At 39.9% G+C, this 16599-nt stretch overlaps 1 protein-coding gene across 4 annotated transcripts in view; it reads right to left on the reverse strand.

Moving 5' to 3' along the window:
• Positions 1 to 393: 393 nt before the first annotated feature.
• The window catches only part of LOC133269773 (gamma-aminobutyric acid receptor subunit rho-3-like), a 29613-nt gene continuing 13407 nt past the window's right edge, over positions 394 to 16599 (reverse strand). For 3 of the 4 annotated variants that reach the window (XM_061454465.1, XM_061454464.1, XM_061454466.1), the window contains 7 exons: positions 13265 to 13332; positions 11537 to 11760; positions 8903 to 8985; positions 7881 to 8021; positions 4069 to 4221; positions 1507 to 1703; positions 394 to 725 (listed from right to left, as the gene is read on the reverse strand). In XM_061454465.1, coding sequence (XP_061310449.1) covers positions 423 to 725; positions 1507 to 1703; positions 4069 to 4221; positions 7881 to 8021; positions 8903 to 8985; positions 11537 to 11760; positions 13265 to 13332 — 1169 coding nt within the window. In that variant the 3' untranslated portion in view covers positions 394 to 422. The remainder of the gene's footprint in view (positions 726 to 1506; positions 1704 to 4068; positions 4222 to 7880; positions 8022 to 8902; positions 8986 to 11536; positions 11761 to 13264; positions 13333 to 16599) is intronic. The other variant, XM_061454467.1, reaches the window with a different exon arrangement.

Genomic DNA, 16599 nt, shown 5'->3' on the forward strand with positions numbered 1-16599 from the left:
AGGAGTTTGGTGCTGATTGTCTACTGAAATGGATGACAAGTGGAGAACAAACAGAAAGGCTGACTAAAGAGGAATGGTTAGAGGACAGATAGAGACTGGATAATACCTCAAGTGGGAGATGCTGTCTGTTTAGGTGTGCGACAAAAGGCTCCCTTGGTAAGCAAACTGCTTCTACACTACTGCCATAGTAACATATGAATTTGATTGCTCCAATGGAGCATTGCAGCAGTCCAGTTAAAAAAGAAACCGACTCCTGAGAGGTTTTCATCAACAGCTTTGCTGCTAACTAAACCAGCCTTGGTATGATGCAAAAGACAAGTTTTGGAAACTTTTAACCCTTTCCTCTACTGCTGTCACATCCGTTTTAAAGCACAATGCTACCCTCATACACAAACTAATGTCTAGCTTATAATTGGTTTTGTTCATATGTACAAACCCCAGTAAAAAAAGTTGAACACAATATACACACTGGGAAATACAATCTTGGAATATTTGTCAATAACATGATTGTTCTGTAAAATAATCCTGCCCACACTTCCCTTCAGAGATCTCTTCCTCTTTATGTGAGCTGTGTCTACATTGGAGGCACTGGCTGCACGTGCCCGAGTCTCATTCTCTTCACAGCTGTCTGAAAAAGCAGTCAGGTCCATGTCCACATCCGTGTCATGAAAGCAGCCATCAAAAGCCATTGCTTGCACAGCAGCAATACTATACATTCCTGAAGCCTGGCAACAAAAAACAGTTATTCTGTATCTAGCAGGAGCCATGCTAGTAAATTATACATAAATAAACCAGAAAATAAAGGAAGCTTTCTCTTCAGTGTTGCTCCTTCTGTGGAGAGCATATGGAGAACAGGGCTATCCCACAGCATTGCTACCTGTAGAGCCTGCCCCAGAGACAACAAAAAATTTGTGCGTTTTCCCCCCACGAAATTTCAACAAAGGAGGTTACATATAGGGGTATTCTTGAAGAAAAGGTTTTAAGTGAGTGCTTCATAGAAAGCAAATGTTCAACTTGTGCACATTTCTGCTTCAGGCACACTTTTCTAAGAATGACCTTTTCATTCATTGGGTCTTGGGAGAAAAAGGCATCATTAAACTCATCTTCTCGGTTAAAAATGGCAAAGCAGGAGAAGGAAAAATACACAATGCTTCACAAGAAATGGGAAGTAAAATCACATGACTGCATTCTGTGGTATATCTCAGAGAGAAGAAAACCACTTTGATCAATAGGTATTTTGAGAAGAGAATGAAAACTACCTTCCTCTGGGGAGAGGGGAATCAGGAGGTGAACTCCCTAACCTCTGCCACAAGAAAAGGAAGAAAGTTTTCTCAAGATCTCACAGAGGATAATAAATTTCCTCCCTTCAGCTAAGTAAAGTAAAGTGAGATACAGAATGGAGTCACAGACATGGTTACTGCACTGATTCTCACAGTGGTCTATCTGGATTACTCTGTGGTTTCTGTGATGCTTTCTAAAGGCAACAAAACACAGAGAAGACTGTACCTGGCCCCGTTTTCTTAGTTGCTTTCTCTCTTCAGTTGTGGTGAGATAGTTCACTGCTGCATATTCAATGACTGACAGGAAGACAAAAAGGAAGCTGGTCCATAAATACACATCCACAGCTTTTATGTAAGACACTTGAGGCATTGAGGCACTTACTCCTGTCATGATGGTTGACATTGTCAGCACTGTAGTTATACCTGCCAAAGAAAAAGGTGAGGTTATCCTAATACTGGCCAGTTTGGATCATGAACTTTGCTTAGACAGAACAGCTCTGTGAGGGCGTATCGTTGACACTCCCTGTATCTTCATTGCACAGGCTCTGAAAAGTGGAGTGAACCATGAAAGCCTATCACGTACAATACTGAAACAAGTAAACCATCTCTTTGCTCAGTGCGTGCAGTTAGAGCTGTGGCACACCAAGTTTGAACAGTGGGAACAGTGGGAACACAAGAATGGTGATTCAGCAGCGTAATTCTGTGAAATTAAAGAAATTAATTAAATGAAATTTATTTAATTAAATAAAATTAAAGCACACATTTCTGTGACAGCTTTAAGCACTGCTGCAGAGAGTGAAAGCAGATTTGTGGGCTTCCCTCACTTCCCAGAGCCAGGGTCTCCACTTTCTTGTCCGAGAGAATCACGAAAGAATCACCAGTTTCCCTCCCAACCCTTCTCAAATTGTACTTCTTGAGAACAGCTTGTATGTCTTTGTCATTACTCCATGTCTTTCTAAAAACACTCTAGCATAAAAATGCTATATTCATTAAAACTAAGAAACAGGTTTTGTTTACTTCAGAATGTCTAGAATTTCACCCTCATCCCCTCAATCTCTTCTTACATGCAGCTATTCATTTCGCTTTGCTCTGCCTCAGAAAAAAAAACAAGACCAACAACCAAATGAGGCCCTCTTTTAAAGAGATGAATGTAACACTGGAAGTGAAGAAATACTAATAATACCCGTGAGACAGAACTGGCTGATGGCATGGCTTTTCATGCTGGGTCTAACTGTATACTTTCTCCAGCTTTATGCTAGTTCAAGTCCATTGGAACTTACGGGAGTTTCCCCTCTCCCTCTCTGCAAGTTCCTTAGGTTGAAAGATGGTTTTTGAAATATACCACGTAAGAGGAAATCAATTTATTTGAAATAAGTATACTCTATGCCAGGTTGCTAAGCTTTTTAATTTTTGATGTTAACATTGCCTGTATGCTTATGCTAATGAAATGTACATTATCCACAGAACTCCCAATGCATAACCATCTGCAGAAATCCTTATATAAATTAAAAAACATGATCAGCAAAACCATCTTGATAACATTATAAATGACCTACTGAGAATTAAGACTTTATTTTTAAAGTTAAAACTTCTTATAAACAAAAGGAGTTGCTAGATGTATTAATAAAACGAGGTATTATAATTTGTTTTCAACTAACATAGATTTATAACTCATGTATTAGTAACTTCAGCCTGCCAACAGAAAGGGATCTGAGGTAGCTACAGTCCTATTTTTTTCTAGATTGATATAGCTGTAGATAAAAGTTGAGGGCTCCCTCTGTACACGCAATTTTGTTTCTTAAACAAAGATCCTCAAATTTTCACTTGCCTAAGAAATATGGCAACATTCATATGGCTTCTGGGACTAGCATCAGTAAGAAGAAAGAACAGGAACTTCTTTACTAATTCTTAAGCCAACAGTTGCACAACACAGACGCATTATGGTTACATTAGAAAGCTTAACAAATTTTCATCAGATCTTCACAGAGATGCTAATCTGAAAAAAAAAAAAAGTACTCATTCCACTGCCATCAGCATTAAATTCCCAACAAAGACAGTCCTGAAGTGGTATTAACTGAAAACCAATAATGTTATTAAAAAAAACCCAATGTAATTAGTGATTTTCTCCTGAGCTGTGGTGTTCAGAACTAAAACTGTTAGAGCAGAAAGTTGCCCACAGTACTCTTTGGCTTCCTCAGAACCCTGTATGCCCTGTGCAGTTAAGGCACTAAAGGAAACATTTTCAAGGTGCCTAACAAAGAAAGGCTTTGCTACATAGGACAAATTAGGAAACTGGTTCCAAGTCAGGAGGAAGATATCAAGTGTTTCTAGAGAGAAAACAGAGCTGTAAAGCTGTAAAGCATGATTGCATTATGCCTATTAAGTATCTTATGAACCATGGATTTGGGGAGGGACTTGACTACCAGTTACTACCTGTTACTTTGCTGGGAAGAGGGGAGGAAAATCCCAGTCTGCGCAGGAAGAAAAAAGGAAAAAAAGTAATTCAGTAAAATCCTACATAAGGAGACCAGCAGAATCATTCCTTTTCCTTCTGTGTTGTGTGAGCTGTTCTCTAATATAGCAAAGCAAGTCTGAACAAACATCCCGTTTTAGTAGAGGTTGACTCCTTTAGGAGTTTGTGGTAATGACTACAGTAGCAATAATAGTTGTTCAGGCAAATACCTGATATAGTTGCTCATGTCCTGTGTAAATAAGAAGCTAAGGTAATTTCAAAACTTCTCCCCTATCCATTCTGTACTTCCCAGAAAAACATATGTTAAAGGTTTACCTAGTGATACCCTGGCAGGAACGGCTCTTCTGTCAATCCAAAATGAAACCCAAGACAGCATCACCATCAGCATGGCGGGGAAGTAGGACTGTAGCACAAAAAAGAAAATATGTCTCCGAAGCACAAAGTTTATAAAAAGTCGATTGTACCAACCTATTGAAAAAAGAGAGGAACACGTTGGGGGAGAAGAGAGCTGTGTTATTTGTGAGCTCTGTTCACTGGCCCTCTCCTTTCAACTGGAATGGTGTATTCTCATCAGTAACAGTAAACACCTAAGAAATAGTGCCACTACCTTGGTTTTATATAGTGCTTTATTAACTATCCTTCATCCCTCATTAAAATACTGCTGCCTTGGGATCAAAGCATCATGACTGCATAAATAAAATACTGTATTATAGCTGAGGTTATGAAATTGAGGAGAAAAAAAAAAGTTAAATAGACTTCAAGTGAAACTGCCGGGAGAATGCAGACAGAATGTAATTGTCCAGTTCAGATATGACAGTAAAGCCAAAACCCTTCCTCCCCTAAAAAGTAGCCTGCCTTCTCTCATGCTACAAATACCCAGCAGTAAACAGCGCTTTTCTTACCGCCATACAGGTTTGCCTGCCCAGCATTGACTTTAGAGGAAAAAGTGCCACCTAGTGAATTTTGGTGGCACAGTCTGTCTGCGCAGGAAAGCATGCGTGTTTCACCTCCTGTGATGGGAGGGAAATGAGTGAGGTGAAGACAAAAGTGGCTGGCTGCGCAGCATCTGCCTGACCCGTACAAATAGAGACATTAACAAGACTGTGTTGGAGCAGCCATGCTATCACAAAGAGGCTCTTTATAAAAAATATCAACAAAACCCCCATCTAATATTAAACATGCTTTATGTGTTTTCACTTCTGGAGAAGGTTTTTGGGCTTAAAAATTATTGTCTCAAAAATGGATTGAAATCGTTGATCCTTTGGAGGCCACTGAACTCCAAAAGCCTCAATGCTACACGTGTGGTTCTCGGAGGTGCACAGGAAATGATATGCAGAACCTAAAATGTGGGAGGCTGCTCCATGAGCAGCATTTTTGTCCATTTTTTGCCCAGGATTCTTCAGGGGAAGATGGCTTCGATTAGAGTTGTGCTGATGGTTCCCCACTATTACTTTAGGGGAAGGGTTTGTGTGTAATCATTTTCATCCAACAAGAAGCAAAATAAAAGAACAAGAGAAAGTGGAGCCTCCTGTAAGAAAGAAAACCTCAAAGTAAAAGAAAAGTATGTGCTTACAAAGGGCAGTGTTCTAACTAAAATATGGAACGCACATTGTTCAACTACTTCCCAGGATCCCTGTGACTTAAAAAAAAGTCTTTCCTTTCATCTTATCCTGCTGAGTAATCTCATCATCAAAACATCTGCATGTAAGTGTTTGTGGGGGTTGGAATGTGTCAAAGCTGGCAATTAAGAGTGACCATGGGAAGGAGGAACTTTAGTAGGCAATTAAGAGTGACCTGTCCCTGACTGGTACTTGGAAGATGTTGGAACTGGCAAGAAACAAGGACGTTGGAACTGGAAAAAGGATGTTGATAAGAAAATCAGATAGATCTTTCACCTGATGTAACTGCAAGGCAAACACAGATGTGCTTGGCTAATTGCTTGGAAGCATATAAATAATCTGTTCAATAAACGATCCAGCTTGCACTCTACCTCTGGGTCTGTGCCTCCATCCTCACAAGTGTTGAGTAGTTACACTGCAAAAAGTCAAATGTGCTGTGAAGGTGCTGCAAAGGCATGAGTATTGGGGTGCTGTGGGGTTGCTTTATTGTGCACAAGGCCATATCTGCTTGCATAACTGTTTTTTTATGAGAACAGCAAAGCAGAAAGAGTTCCCGGAACTCATTTTCAACACTCAGTGATAGCAGTTTGGTGGAAAACATCCCAGTCTCCTTCTTGCAACAAGAACAAAGTTGACATAGCTCTCAGTAAGGCACAGCTATGATAGTAAGGTATCACTCACCCTCTTCTCACATGACAATGGCTCTGGAGCTCTGTTCTTAGCTCAAACACAAGCAAAAGAAGGATCTGATCAAGCTGTGAATTCCTTAGTGCTTTAGCTGCATCATAATTTAAACCGGTATTACTGCATTCAATATCAGCCACCATAAACTTGAATGGATCTTTTTTAAATATAAAAAAAAGCTGTCCTATAAATAAAATACAGTAAATAAAACTATTTTCAGCTTTTCTGTATGTCTTCAAGGATTTTTTCCAAAGTGCTATGCATTTCATCATATTACTTTGATATCAAGGGTTATATCCACACTGAAATAAACTGCCTCAGACTGGTGAGTGCAGTAGCAAACATGCTGTTTTATCTGGTTAAAAACATACGGTTAGACTACTTATATAGAGAAGTATTTAAAAATTTATAACTGCATGTACAAATACAAAGAAAATAAAACCCACCTTGCATGAAATCAAGGCTGTAATAAATTCCTAAAGCCTTGTGCAGTTTGCCAGAAAGTATTGTTCAAGTTCTATAGGGAGAAATAAAAACCTGTCTGGGGCAGATACAGTATCACAGTATCACAGTATGTTAGAGATTGGAAGGGACCTCGAAAGATCATCTAGTCCAATCCCCCTGCCGGAGCAGGAACACCTAGATAATGTTACACAGGAATGCGTCCAGGCGGGTTTTGAATGTCTCCAGAGAAGGAGACTTCACAACTTCCCTAGGCAGCCTGTTACAGTGTTCCATCACCCTCACTGAGAAGAAGTTTCTTCTCAAGTTTAAGTGGAACCTCTTGTGTTCCAGTTTGTACCCATTACCCCTTGTCCTATCATTGTTTGCCACTGAGTAGAGCCTGGCTCCATCCTCGTGACACTCCCCCTTTATATATTTATATATACTAATAAGGTCACCCCTCAGTCTCCTCTTCTCTAAACTATAGAGACCCAGCTCCCTCAGTCTTTCCTCATAAGGGAGATGCTCCACTCCCTTAATCATCTTAGTTGCCCTGCACTGGACTCTCTCCAGCAGGTCCCTGTCCTTCTTGAACTGAGGGGCCCAGAACTGGACACAATATTCCAGATGGGGTCTCCCCAGGGCAGAGTAGAGGGGAAGGAGGACCTCTCTCGACCTAATAACCACCCCCCTTCTAATACACCCCAGGATGCCATTGGCCTTCTTGGCCACAAGGGCACAGTGTTGGCTCATGGTCATCCTGTCGTCCACTAGGACCCCCAGGTCCCTCTCCCCTACACTGCTCTCTAACAGGTCGTTCCCCACCCTATACTGGAACCTGGGGTTGTTCCTGCCCAGATGCAGGACTCTACACTTTTCCCTTGTTATATTTCATCAAGTTATTCCCTGCCCAACTCTCCGGCCTGTCCAGGTCTCGCTGAATGGCAGCACAGCCTTCTGGCGTGTCAGCCACTCCTCCCAGCTTAGTGTCATCAGCAAACTTGCTGATAGTACACTCAATTCCCTCATCTAAATCATTGATGAATATATTAAATAATACTGGTCCCAGTACTGACCCTTGAGGCACTCCACTAGATACAGGCCTCCAACTAGACTCTGCCCCATAGACTACAACCTTCTGGCTTCTCTCCTTCAGCCAGTTCACAGTCCACCTCACTACCTGATCATCAAGAAAGTGTTACACTGGTAATGTAAGGAAAAACAAGGACCTGGGCCAACAGACCAGTGTAATTGAGAGACCTCATTTTAACTGAGAACTTTTTAAGCAGTAACAGTCATTTATTAGCAATGAATTTGAAAAGTAATTCTGCATGATTGTGTCCTGTGCTTCACTCTTCTAATGACAAGGGCTTACTGTACCAGTACTGCTGTAAAAAGCTAGTCCACTGGAAGCACTGAATTCTTCAATGAAAAATTGGGAGAGGGAGATGTGCTCATCTGTGCTCAGAGACTTGTTTCCGTGTTTCCAGTATAACATCAGATCGTCTTCATTGTATGCATCTACGAGAAAGTAAAAAATAAATCACCTCTTCTGCTGGTATAATGCTTTTGTTTTATTTTTCTTAGGGATAAGAGACCACTCAAACTATTTGGGAAAACCCCAAAGAAACACTTTTTTTCACATCAATCTGCCACTTAGTTGACATGGAAAATTTTCAAAGACCACATTCCATCTGGTTCTAAGTGGACCCCAGTCCTATGCCCTGTCACCAGCTCACCTGACAGATGGGGGAACCTAGGCGAGCTCAGGGTCACAGGGCATTTAGGAGCAGAACACTGGAACTGCAACACTGAGCAGACTGCCTGAACACTGGGGATCTGTTCTCTTCTCCAAAACTGAACTACAAACCAGCATTCCAGTTTTACTCATAATCCAAATAGAAATAAATTTTGACATAGCAAAAGGCTTAGCAACACAGAATTACTGTTTGTTCCCAGCTTTACAATTTACTACAGACAACTGAGTCAGGGATGAGAAAGCAGATACTTCACAGTAACACAAGCACTTGTTTTCATTGCTTCATGAGATTAAATATTGACATTTTACTTCTAACCTTTTTTTTTCCAGAAAAAAAAAGAAAAAAAAAACTGAAAAAAAAACCCACCATGATTTTTGACAGAGGAAACATTTTTAGATTCAGGCCTTGGAATACCAACCCAGTCAAAACAAAGCAGGGTGCATCATAGGTTTTTTATCTTCCCAAAGCTCACTAAGTTCTGTAAAGATCCCAAACTGGTCACAATTTAACCTGGGTTATTGAAGGGTTATTGAAGGGTTCAGGTCACATGTCAAAATAAGTTGAAAAGGTATTATTAATAAGATGGAGTATGGAATGCTGATAAGAATGCACATGTGAAGAACAGGTATGCATTAAACTTACAGCTTTCCAGTTCTAAAGAGCAATTCTGGGTGTCCAGAGGAAACCTACTGAAATCCATGAAACACATAGCAGAAACTGTTATTCTGCAGAAAGAAAGACAAAAACAGAAATTAAATGAAAAATTTCACACTATCTTTGAGCTGGGCAGACAACTTAGTGTGACTCCCGACCAGTCTGCCGCTTAGAATCCTAATGGTTGAGTTTTTCAAGTTTTTTTAGATGCTTCTAAAATTGCTTCAAGATAGTGAGATAAAACTAGATCAGTGATAACACATTTTTTAAACATAATTAATTAGTCTTTCTTACTGAGCGCATTACCTTTGTTTTTTAAACCTTTTACTGGCATGATCCTTCATTAGCCTTTCATACATTTTACTTTGAAGGGTTACACTTAGGAAGATTAATAAGGGGAGTTCACAGTTCTTGACCGAATTTCTCAACCGAATTTCTCATAGATTGAAGTACATATTACAGATTACAGCAAATATTATTCCAAATGTTTCCCAGCTAGAATGCTTATAATATTTAATTGCATAAAAAGATAAGCTGCAATTTCTGGAAGCTTACTCTCCTTTTCCACACCATTTAAATGCCTTATACTCTAAAAAGCTTAAGGAAGTCTAGAAAAAGACATTATTTTGCATTCTACCTGATTTTTCAGCAGTGTTTAGAAGATGTATATCCCTTGATATTTTAAACAATAAACAGGCTAGAGGCAGCAATTTAAATATGGTGAATAATACCAAATTTCCCTTTCTTGTCATTTGATGTTTTAGTTTGACTTTTCAGTTTTTCCCAAACTGAATTCTACAGTTTAAGTATGAGAGCTATACTGGTTATATAAGCAATCTTTGAAAACTGCTGGTTGGTAAACACACTTAAACTTTACAAGTCTACGATTCTACTAGCTTGTAATATGATTGTAAGTGTGGCACATCTTTAAAATCATGCATAATACTTCCAACTACAGATGATGTTTCTATCTTCCAGCTATTGACTAAAGGATCAGGGGAAAACCAAGAAAATGTTTTTGAAAATAAAAGACTGTTTTAGCACAAATCTGGATTTTTGTTCCACTTTGCTTCAATAAAATCTTGGATGCTATGCTCTAAAGAAAAACTGCAGAATATGCAGATTTCTTGCATGTTAAGTATTTGGAATATAAGCTACCCTCTGCATGTAAAACTGGCAATACAAAAAGGGTGTTTTAATGAACATCTGATTCTCTTGGAACATACACATTAATAGCACTAAGCTAGAAAAATAATGTTTCACCTTCATAATTTCAAAACTTTAGTTCACCAACCTTTAGGGCACCCCTTTCCCTGCCTCTGGTAAGAGCTGATAGAGAACGAAAAGGACAGGACACCTGCCCTTTGTGCATATGTCCAGGAAGAAATCCACAGGTTTGGCAGGAACTTTGGGGCTTTCTATTCACTGGCACAGGAAGGTGAAGCTGGCTGCAAGCTCACCTGGCAAAGCAAGGAGGAGTCATCCAGTATACACCATCTGGTAATGCTGAGTTAGGAAAAGGTAACTGTGGGAGCAGAGAGGACAAGGGCAAGGAAGAAAAACAGAGCACAAGCTTGCAAATGTGGTGTAGGACACAGGACAAGGGCTCCCATCAGAGGGGATTCTAAGCAATGAGCAAACTGATTCACACTGTATCTGTCCCTCAGATCTGCTTTCCCCTTTTCCTTCCCTCCCATTATGCTTTTTCCTTTCTCTCCATTTCTGTCCTGCACCTCACATGCTATCTTTGGTTTGTAACTACTTGTGCACAATTTCTTGCTTTTATCTTGATGACACTTTACCTTTCCATTAAGCTGACAGAATGTGCTCTCCCATCTTAAGTCTCTTCATCACTCTTTCTTCCATCAGCTGAATGTATGTCTTACCCCTCATGTGGAGTGCCACTGCTGTAAGCCTTAGTGTTCCCAATCTCTCTCTCATGAAGCATGGAAATACAGCAATAAAATGCATACTTCACCTCATTATTTCTTACTGATCAGTGTGATTCTTGAGCATACACTATTTTAAAGTGACGTGCAGCTGTTGTTGTGATGGTTTCTGCATGTCTTCATTACTTGTTGGAACAATCATTAAATAGCCAAAATCTCAAATGCTTGCATGAATCTTCAAACTATCCAGATTAGATGAAGTATAAACTCTGTGCACAGGCCTAACCAGTAATAACCTGGAGAACTGTGATTTCTGCAATGCACAGGCCTTGGGGTCTGTACCCTAAGGGGAAAATTCCTCCAGAAAACTATTTCTGCCACATCATCCAAATCTACTTCATAAAGAAAAGCAATAACATGTAGATAAAAACACTGACAAGGAATTAACACAGGATAAATTTCAGTGATATATTTACAACAGATGAAAAAATGCAATTGTTCTGTGACAAGAAACAAACAATATATAAATGACAGAAAAATACGTTATTTATATATGTTATTTATTTTCACACTGGTACACTCGTCACCAGTTCCCATTATCTAATGTCAGGGCATTACTGCCAGTTCAGTTTCAGAATCTTAACTACAAGTATTTACAGCAGTTTCTCACTATACAGACTACTGGTCCATAATTGCAGCCATGTATTTTCCTATAAAGGGGTATTGCTCTTACCGTAGACTGAAGAGTACATTGCCATCAGGGTATACTCGGAGCATGACATTTTCCACAGTTGTATCATGGATGAATGATCTTTTGGAGTGTACAAAAAATATATCAGGTACCCAGATCTTTTTTATCAGTCTTCCATCAAAAGTCATACTTTTGTTTTTGTTACTATGAAATGAAAGTCTCTCATCCTTCCAGTAATGTCTGAGATATAAAGTCATTGTGAAGTCCTTTGTTTAATTAAAAATAAAAGAAGACAATGCATGGTTTATTCACACACAATTGAAAACGGTACAAAGTAATCAACTCATGCAAAGGATCAGTGTCTTCTCTGGGTATCATCTGGAGGACCCTCAGTGAGAGGAATTAAATCCTACCCAATGAGTTTAAATACAGATGAGAACTACCTCTGAGATACCGGCTGTTCGCCTTGTAAACTGGTGTCTCAGTCTGAGGTACATACTTCATTTATACTGAGATAAAACTTTTACAGATTTCAGTGCTCTGCTGTATTGGTCCATCAGTGAAGTGATAAAGGAACTTTTAAACCAACCAAAGGAAAATGGAAAAAGGTTTCCTCTGGAAATCTTTGCAAGCTTTTCCCAGAATGGACTGCGGTTCCTTTATAAAGGGATTAACTCGAGTTCTTCATGAGCATTAGGTCAGTTTGCAAATTTCATTAATCTGTATATTTTGTACAAATACTGAAAAGGGGATTGATGAATGAAATGCATCGTAGAAAAATAATATGAAGAATTTTATTAGAGTAAAACCTTAAATTCTAGAAGAATTACAATTTTTTAAATATGAAATACTGTTTAAAATAGTTTATCATCCTATTTAGAGAAATAGCATGACTGCAACTATACATGTGGAAAGAGATGGAGAGGATGCTCCAAACCCAGTCTGAGCTTCTGCACAGCCTGACGGCTTTGTGCTCACCTATGTAACTTCTGCTTTACTAGGCAGACATCATTGATCTCAATAGAACAATTACTTCTTATAAGAAGTAATTATAAGAATACTGGGAAGATACTTAGGTCTTCCCCTGTAATATGATTTGGGTAGATTTGCAAAGGAATTCAGGGGTGCATACTGACTGACAGATCCCATTGCAAACTCAACACCTGCAACTAGAACTTACACTCACCGTGAAAAGACACTTTAAATGAGATCTCTTTGTAAAGCTAACATGCCCTCGTATTCTAGGATTTGGCACTAATGGGTGGCATTATCAGTGACAATTTCAGCTGAGGAATGAACAGCCTGCATTCCAGTGCTACAAGTCCTTGATTGCAGTGTGGGCATCTACTTTGAGGGCCATTCATGGAACTGATTTTTCTACTTCCATTTGTCACATCTACAGCTCCACCCATGCCAGAAATGATAAGAATTTTCAGATACAAATAAGCAAAGGAAATAAAGGATACAGAGCCTCTTCAACTAATGTGGTGAGTACTAAGGGCTCACGCAGAAGCCCCTGGGGCTTACTGAATGGTTGGTGGTTTCAGATTGGAGCACTGTCCACTCTGATCTGTTCCTCTTACCCAGGGAGAAATTTGACATGTGCTTTAATATAACACTTACTATTTTAAACAAGAATGACTTGCATGCTTCAAGGAAAGGTTGTTCTCTTTCAGGGTTTGCTTTCTTTAACTGTATTATTCTGCATCCAGCTGGGTGTTTCTGAAACCCTGAATTTTGGCTGAACTTCTATATTCCAGTTCCACTTACCATGTCAACTTCAGATATGCTGTCAATGCTTTCTACCTGCACATCAATGCCCACAGGTATTGGTGACCCTTCAATGCAACAGAATGAGACAGTGATGAGGAGCATAAATCCATATTAAATGGAAGACGGTGTATTAGCAACATACAGAAAGTACCCACCCCAGCATTTACTATGATCTTTCTACTTTAGTACACTAAATGAGAAAGACCATAGCAACAAAATAAAACATGATGTTAAACAGTTGTAGAAATAAGTAAAAGGCCTTCAGTGATCATTTTGCAGCCAGACTTACTGGCATTGCAGTTTGGACAGCAGGGACAGCTTCCTTGTTCAACTGCTAATGAACTGCTTGGAGTGCTACCTGGAACTCTCATAGCAAAAAGATGAGTAAATATATCAAATACATCAAACTGCAAAGTTTTCTTACCAGCTCCAATGCTTTTTCCCACACTTACAAAGTAATCATTACACCTCCTAATTATCTTTAGTTACAGAACTATTTAAAGTTTGGCATAGGTATCCATGAAAAAGGATTGCTTCCTCTCTACCTCATAAGGGAAAACCTGTCATGGTTTAAGCCCAGCCACTCACTCACCCTCTTCTTCCCCGCCCTGCTCTAAGAGAGATGGGGAGGAGAATCGAAAGAATGTAACTCCTGTGGGCTGAGATAAGAACAGTCCAGTAACTAAGGTATAACACAAAATCACTACTGCTACCACCAATAATAATAATGATAAGGGAAATAAAAAGGGGAGAGAATACAACATCTCACCACCAGCCAACCAATAACTCGCCCGACTGAGCAGTGATCTGGGACTCCCAAGTAACTCCCCCCAGTTTCTATGCTGGGCATGATGCACTGTGGTACGGAATACCCCTTTGGCTAGTTTGGGTCAGGTGTCCTGTCTCTGCTTCCTCCTAGCTTCCTGTGCTCCTCCTCACTGGCAGAGCATGAGACTGAAAAAGTCCTTGATCACAGTAAGCATTTGTCCTGGGTTTAGCAGTAGCAGTCAATTTTTCTCCTTCTTGGTAGCTGGTGCAGCGCTGTGTTTTGACTTCCAGCCTGGGAACAGTGCTGATAATACCGATGTTTTCAGTTGTTGCTAACTGGTGTTTACCCTGACCAAGGACTTTGTGAGGTTCATGCTCTGCCAGAGAGGAGGGGAAGCCAGGAGGAAGCAGAGGCAAGACACCTGACCCAAGCTAGCCAAAGAAGTATTCCATACCACAGAATGTAGTGCCCGGGGCGGGGGGTAACTGGGAGATACCTGGAAGGACACGGGCTTCTGGGTCCGATTCGTTTCTTGGCTGGTGGCATTGTATTCTCTTCCCTTGTTATTTTCTCTTATCATTGTTGTCGTTGGTGGTAGTGGTGGTGATTTGTGTTGTACATTGGTTGCTGGACTGTTCTTGTCTCAACCCGTAGGAGTTGCACTCTTTCGATCCTCCTCCCCATCCCTCCGGGAATGGGGAAGGGGAGAGCCCCGGGGGGGTGCCTCGATGGCTTCCAGCCCGGCACCACTCACTGGCAGTGAGTGAACAATCTGCCGGGCTAGGGTTTAAACCATGACAGCATTACGTAGCAAGAACTAAAAAACATCTGTGCGTTATCAGCACTGTTCTCAGGCTAAAGTCAAAACCACAGCATTGCAACAGCTACTAAGAAGGAGAAAAGCAATTGCTAGTGCTGAACCCAGGGCAATACTAAAAATGTTCTGTGATGGAGAATCATGTATTACTGAGTACATAATTTATTATCAAGTACAATACACGCCAAACTGATGTGTATTTATTTGATATACTTGATATATATTTGACATGACTTTATTTGATATACTAGCCCACTATTTCATGCCACTGAATAAGGCTGTGAGTTTGTAACATAATGGGATCCAAATGAACAAATTATAAAAGCATATTTACATTTTTACAATAAACTGACTAAAAATCAAAATTACAGCAAAATATAAAATGTATAACTTCTAGAATGAAGGATCTGGTTCTAGATGGGTTATACACCTGTGTAATTTTCAGCAATTATTAATCAGTTCCTTACGCAGGAGAGAGAGGAGAAAGTTGTGTGCATACATGTGTATACTCCCTTCTCTCTCTTCTCCCCCAAGAATATTCTGCATTTGGCCTTAAAATTGATAGTATTTATTGTACATAGGATTCCAATTACATTTGTTTAAAGTATTTTTTAAGCGCACATTCAAACTAGTCCAGTACAAAACATGAGGGCAATGAAGTCTGAACAGCAGGAGATTGCAACCATTTTTAAACTTGTCTTTTTTTTTTTCCTTTTATTAGTGTCAAGCCAAAATAGTCCAGAAATATCACTCTCCTGATAACCAGCCACATTTATTTTGGAATTATCTTTCAAATAGCAGCCCTCGAAGATTACACAGCTGCCTCCATTTCTTACCAGTGGAGATCTTGAACTGTTTTTGAGATACTTTAAAATCTGTCCTTGTGATCTCTTGATTTGACTTGTATTTCTTAATGGAGGGTTTAACCCTACACAGAACAAGTGAAGATGTGTTGTGCTTGGGAAAGGAAGGTAAAATGTGTTCAGTTATCAGGGCACATAGGAGCATGCTTCTGCACTGACAAGAGTATGCTGTCTGGTTTGGAAATCCTGTCTCCCTCTGAGATGAATGCATTGCTCAGTTTGTTGGCCAGAGCTCAAAACAAAGTTCAGGACTCCAGACAGCAAAGTTCAGCCATTTTCAGTTTATTACTAAAATACAAGACAACACTTGGAAAAATGCTGCTGCTTCTGTTGAATAGAGACAACAGGAGACATCTGCACTAGAGGCTGACACACAAGAGTATCAGTGTATATATTCAGCCAGGTATCTTCACAATAAAATTTTTCATACCTCTCCTAAACCAGTTTTGACCACTTCTTGTGTTCGTTTTGATGACACCACACAAATAGTCTACTTATGCTAAAAAACAGTCTGGACTAAGTGCTAGTACAAAAATGCCTGGTTGTAATCTGAGTGAAATCACCTTCTCAGTATTCCACTGAGATCTAAACTATCTTGTAAACTAAAGATGAGTTTAGCCTAAGTAGAAGCCATTGTGGAATTTCTATATGATGTCAGCATCATCCACAAATGGCATTCACACATCATGTAAATGCAAACACTGCAGGATGATGAGGTGTTGTCTATCAAGATGCTCATTTGCATGATGGAACAGGACAAGCCTACACTGTAGAGCTGACACTTGAGCTAGCTGCACGCAAGGCAGGGTGGCTGAGCGAGCAGGCTAGCTGTAGAGGCATAGCACTCCAACCTAGGAGCATAATCAGCATGAAAGCTGACTAA

The sequence above is a fragment of the Pezoporus flaviventris genome, unplaced genomic scaffold, assembly GCF_033815535.1.
Source record: "Pezoporus flaviventris isolate CSIRO_AGI_PZ_B2104156 unplaced genomic scaffold, CSIRO_AGI_Pfla_v1 ptg000015l, whole genome shotgun sequence".
NCBI lineage: Eukaryota > Metazoa > Chordata > Aves > Psittaciformes > Psittacidae > Pezoporus > Pezoporus flaviventris.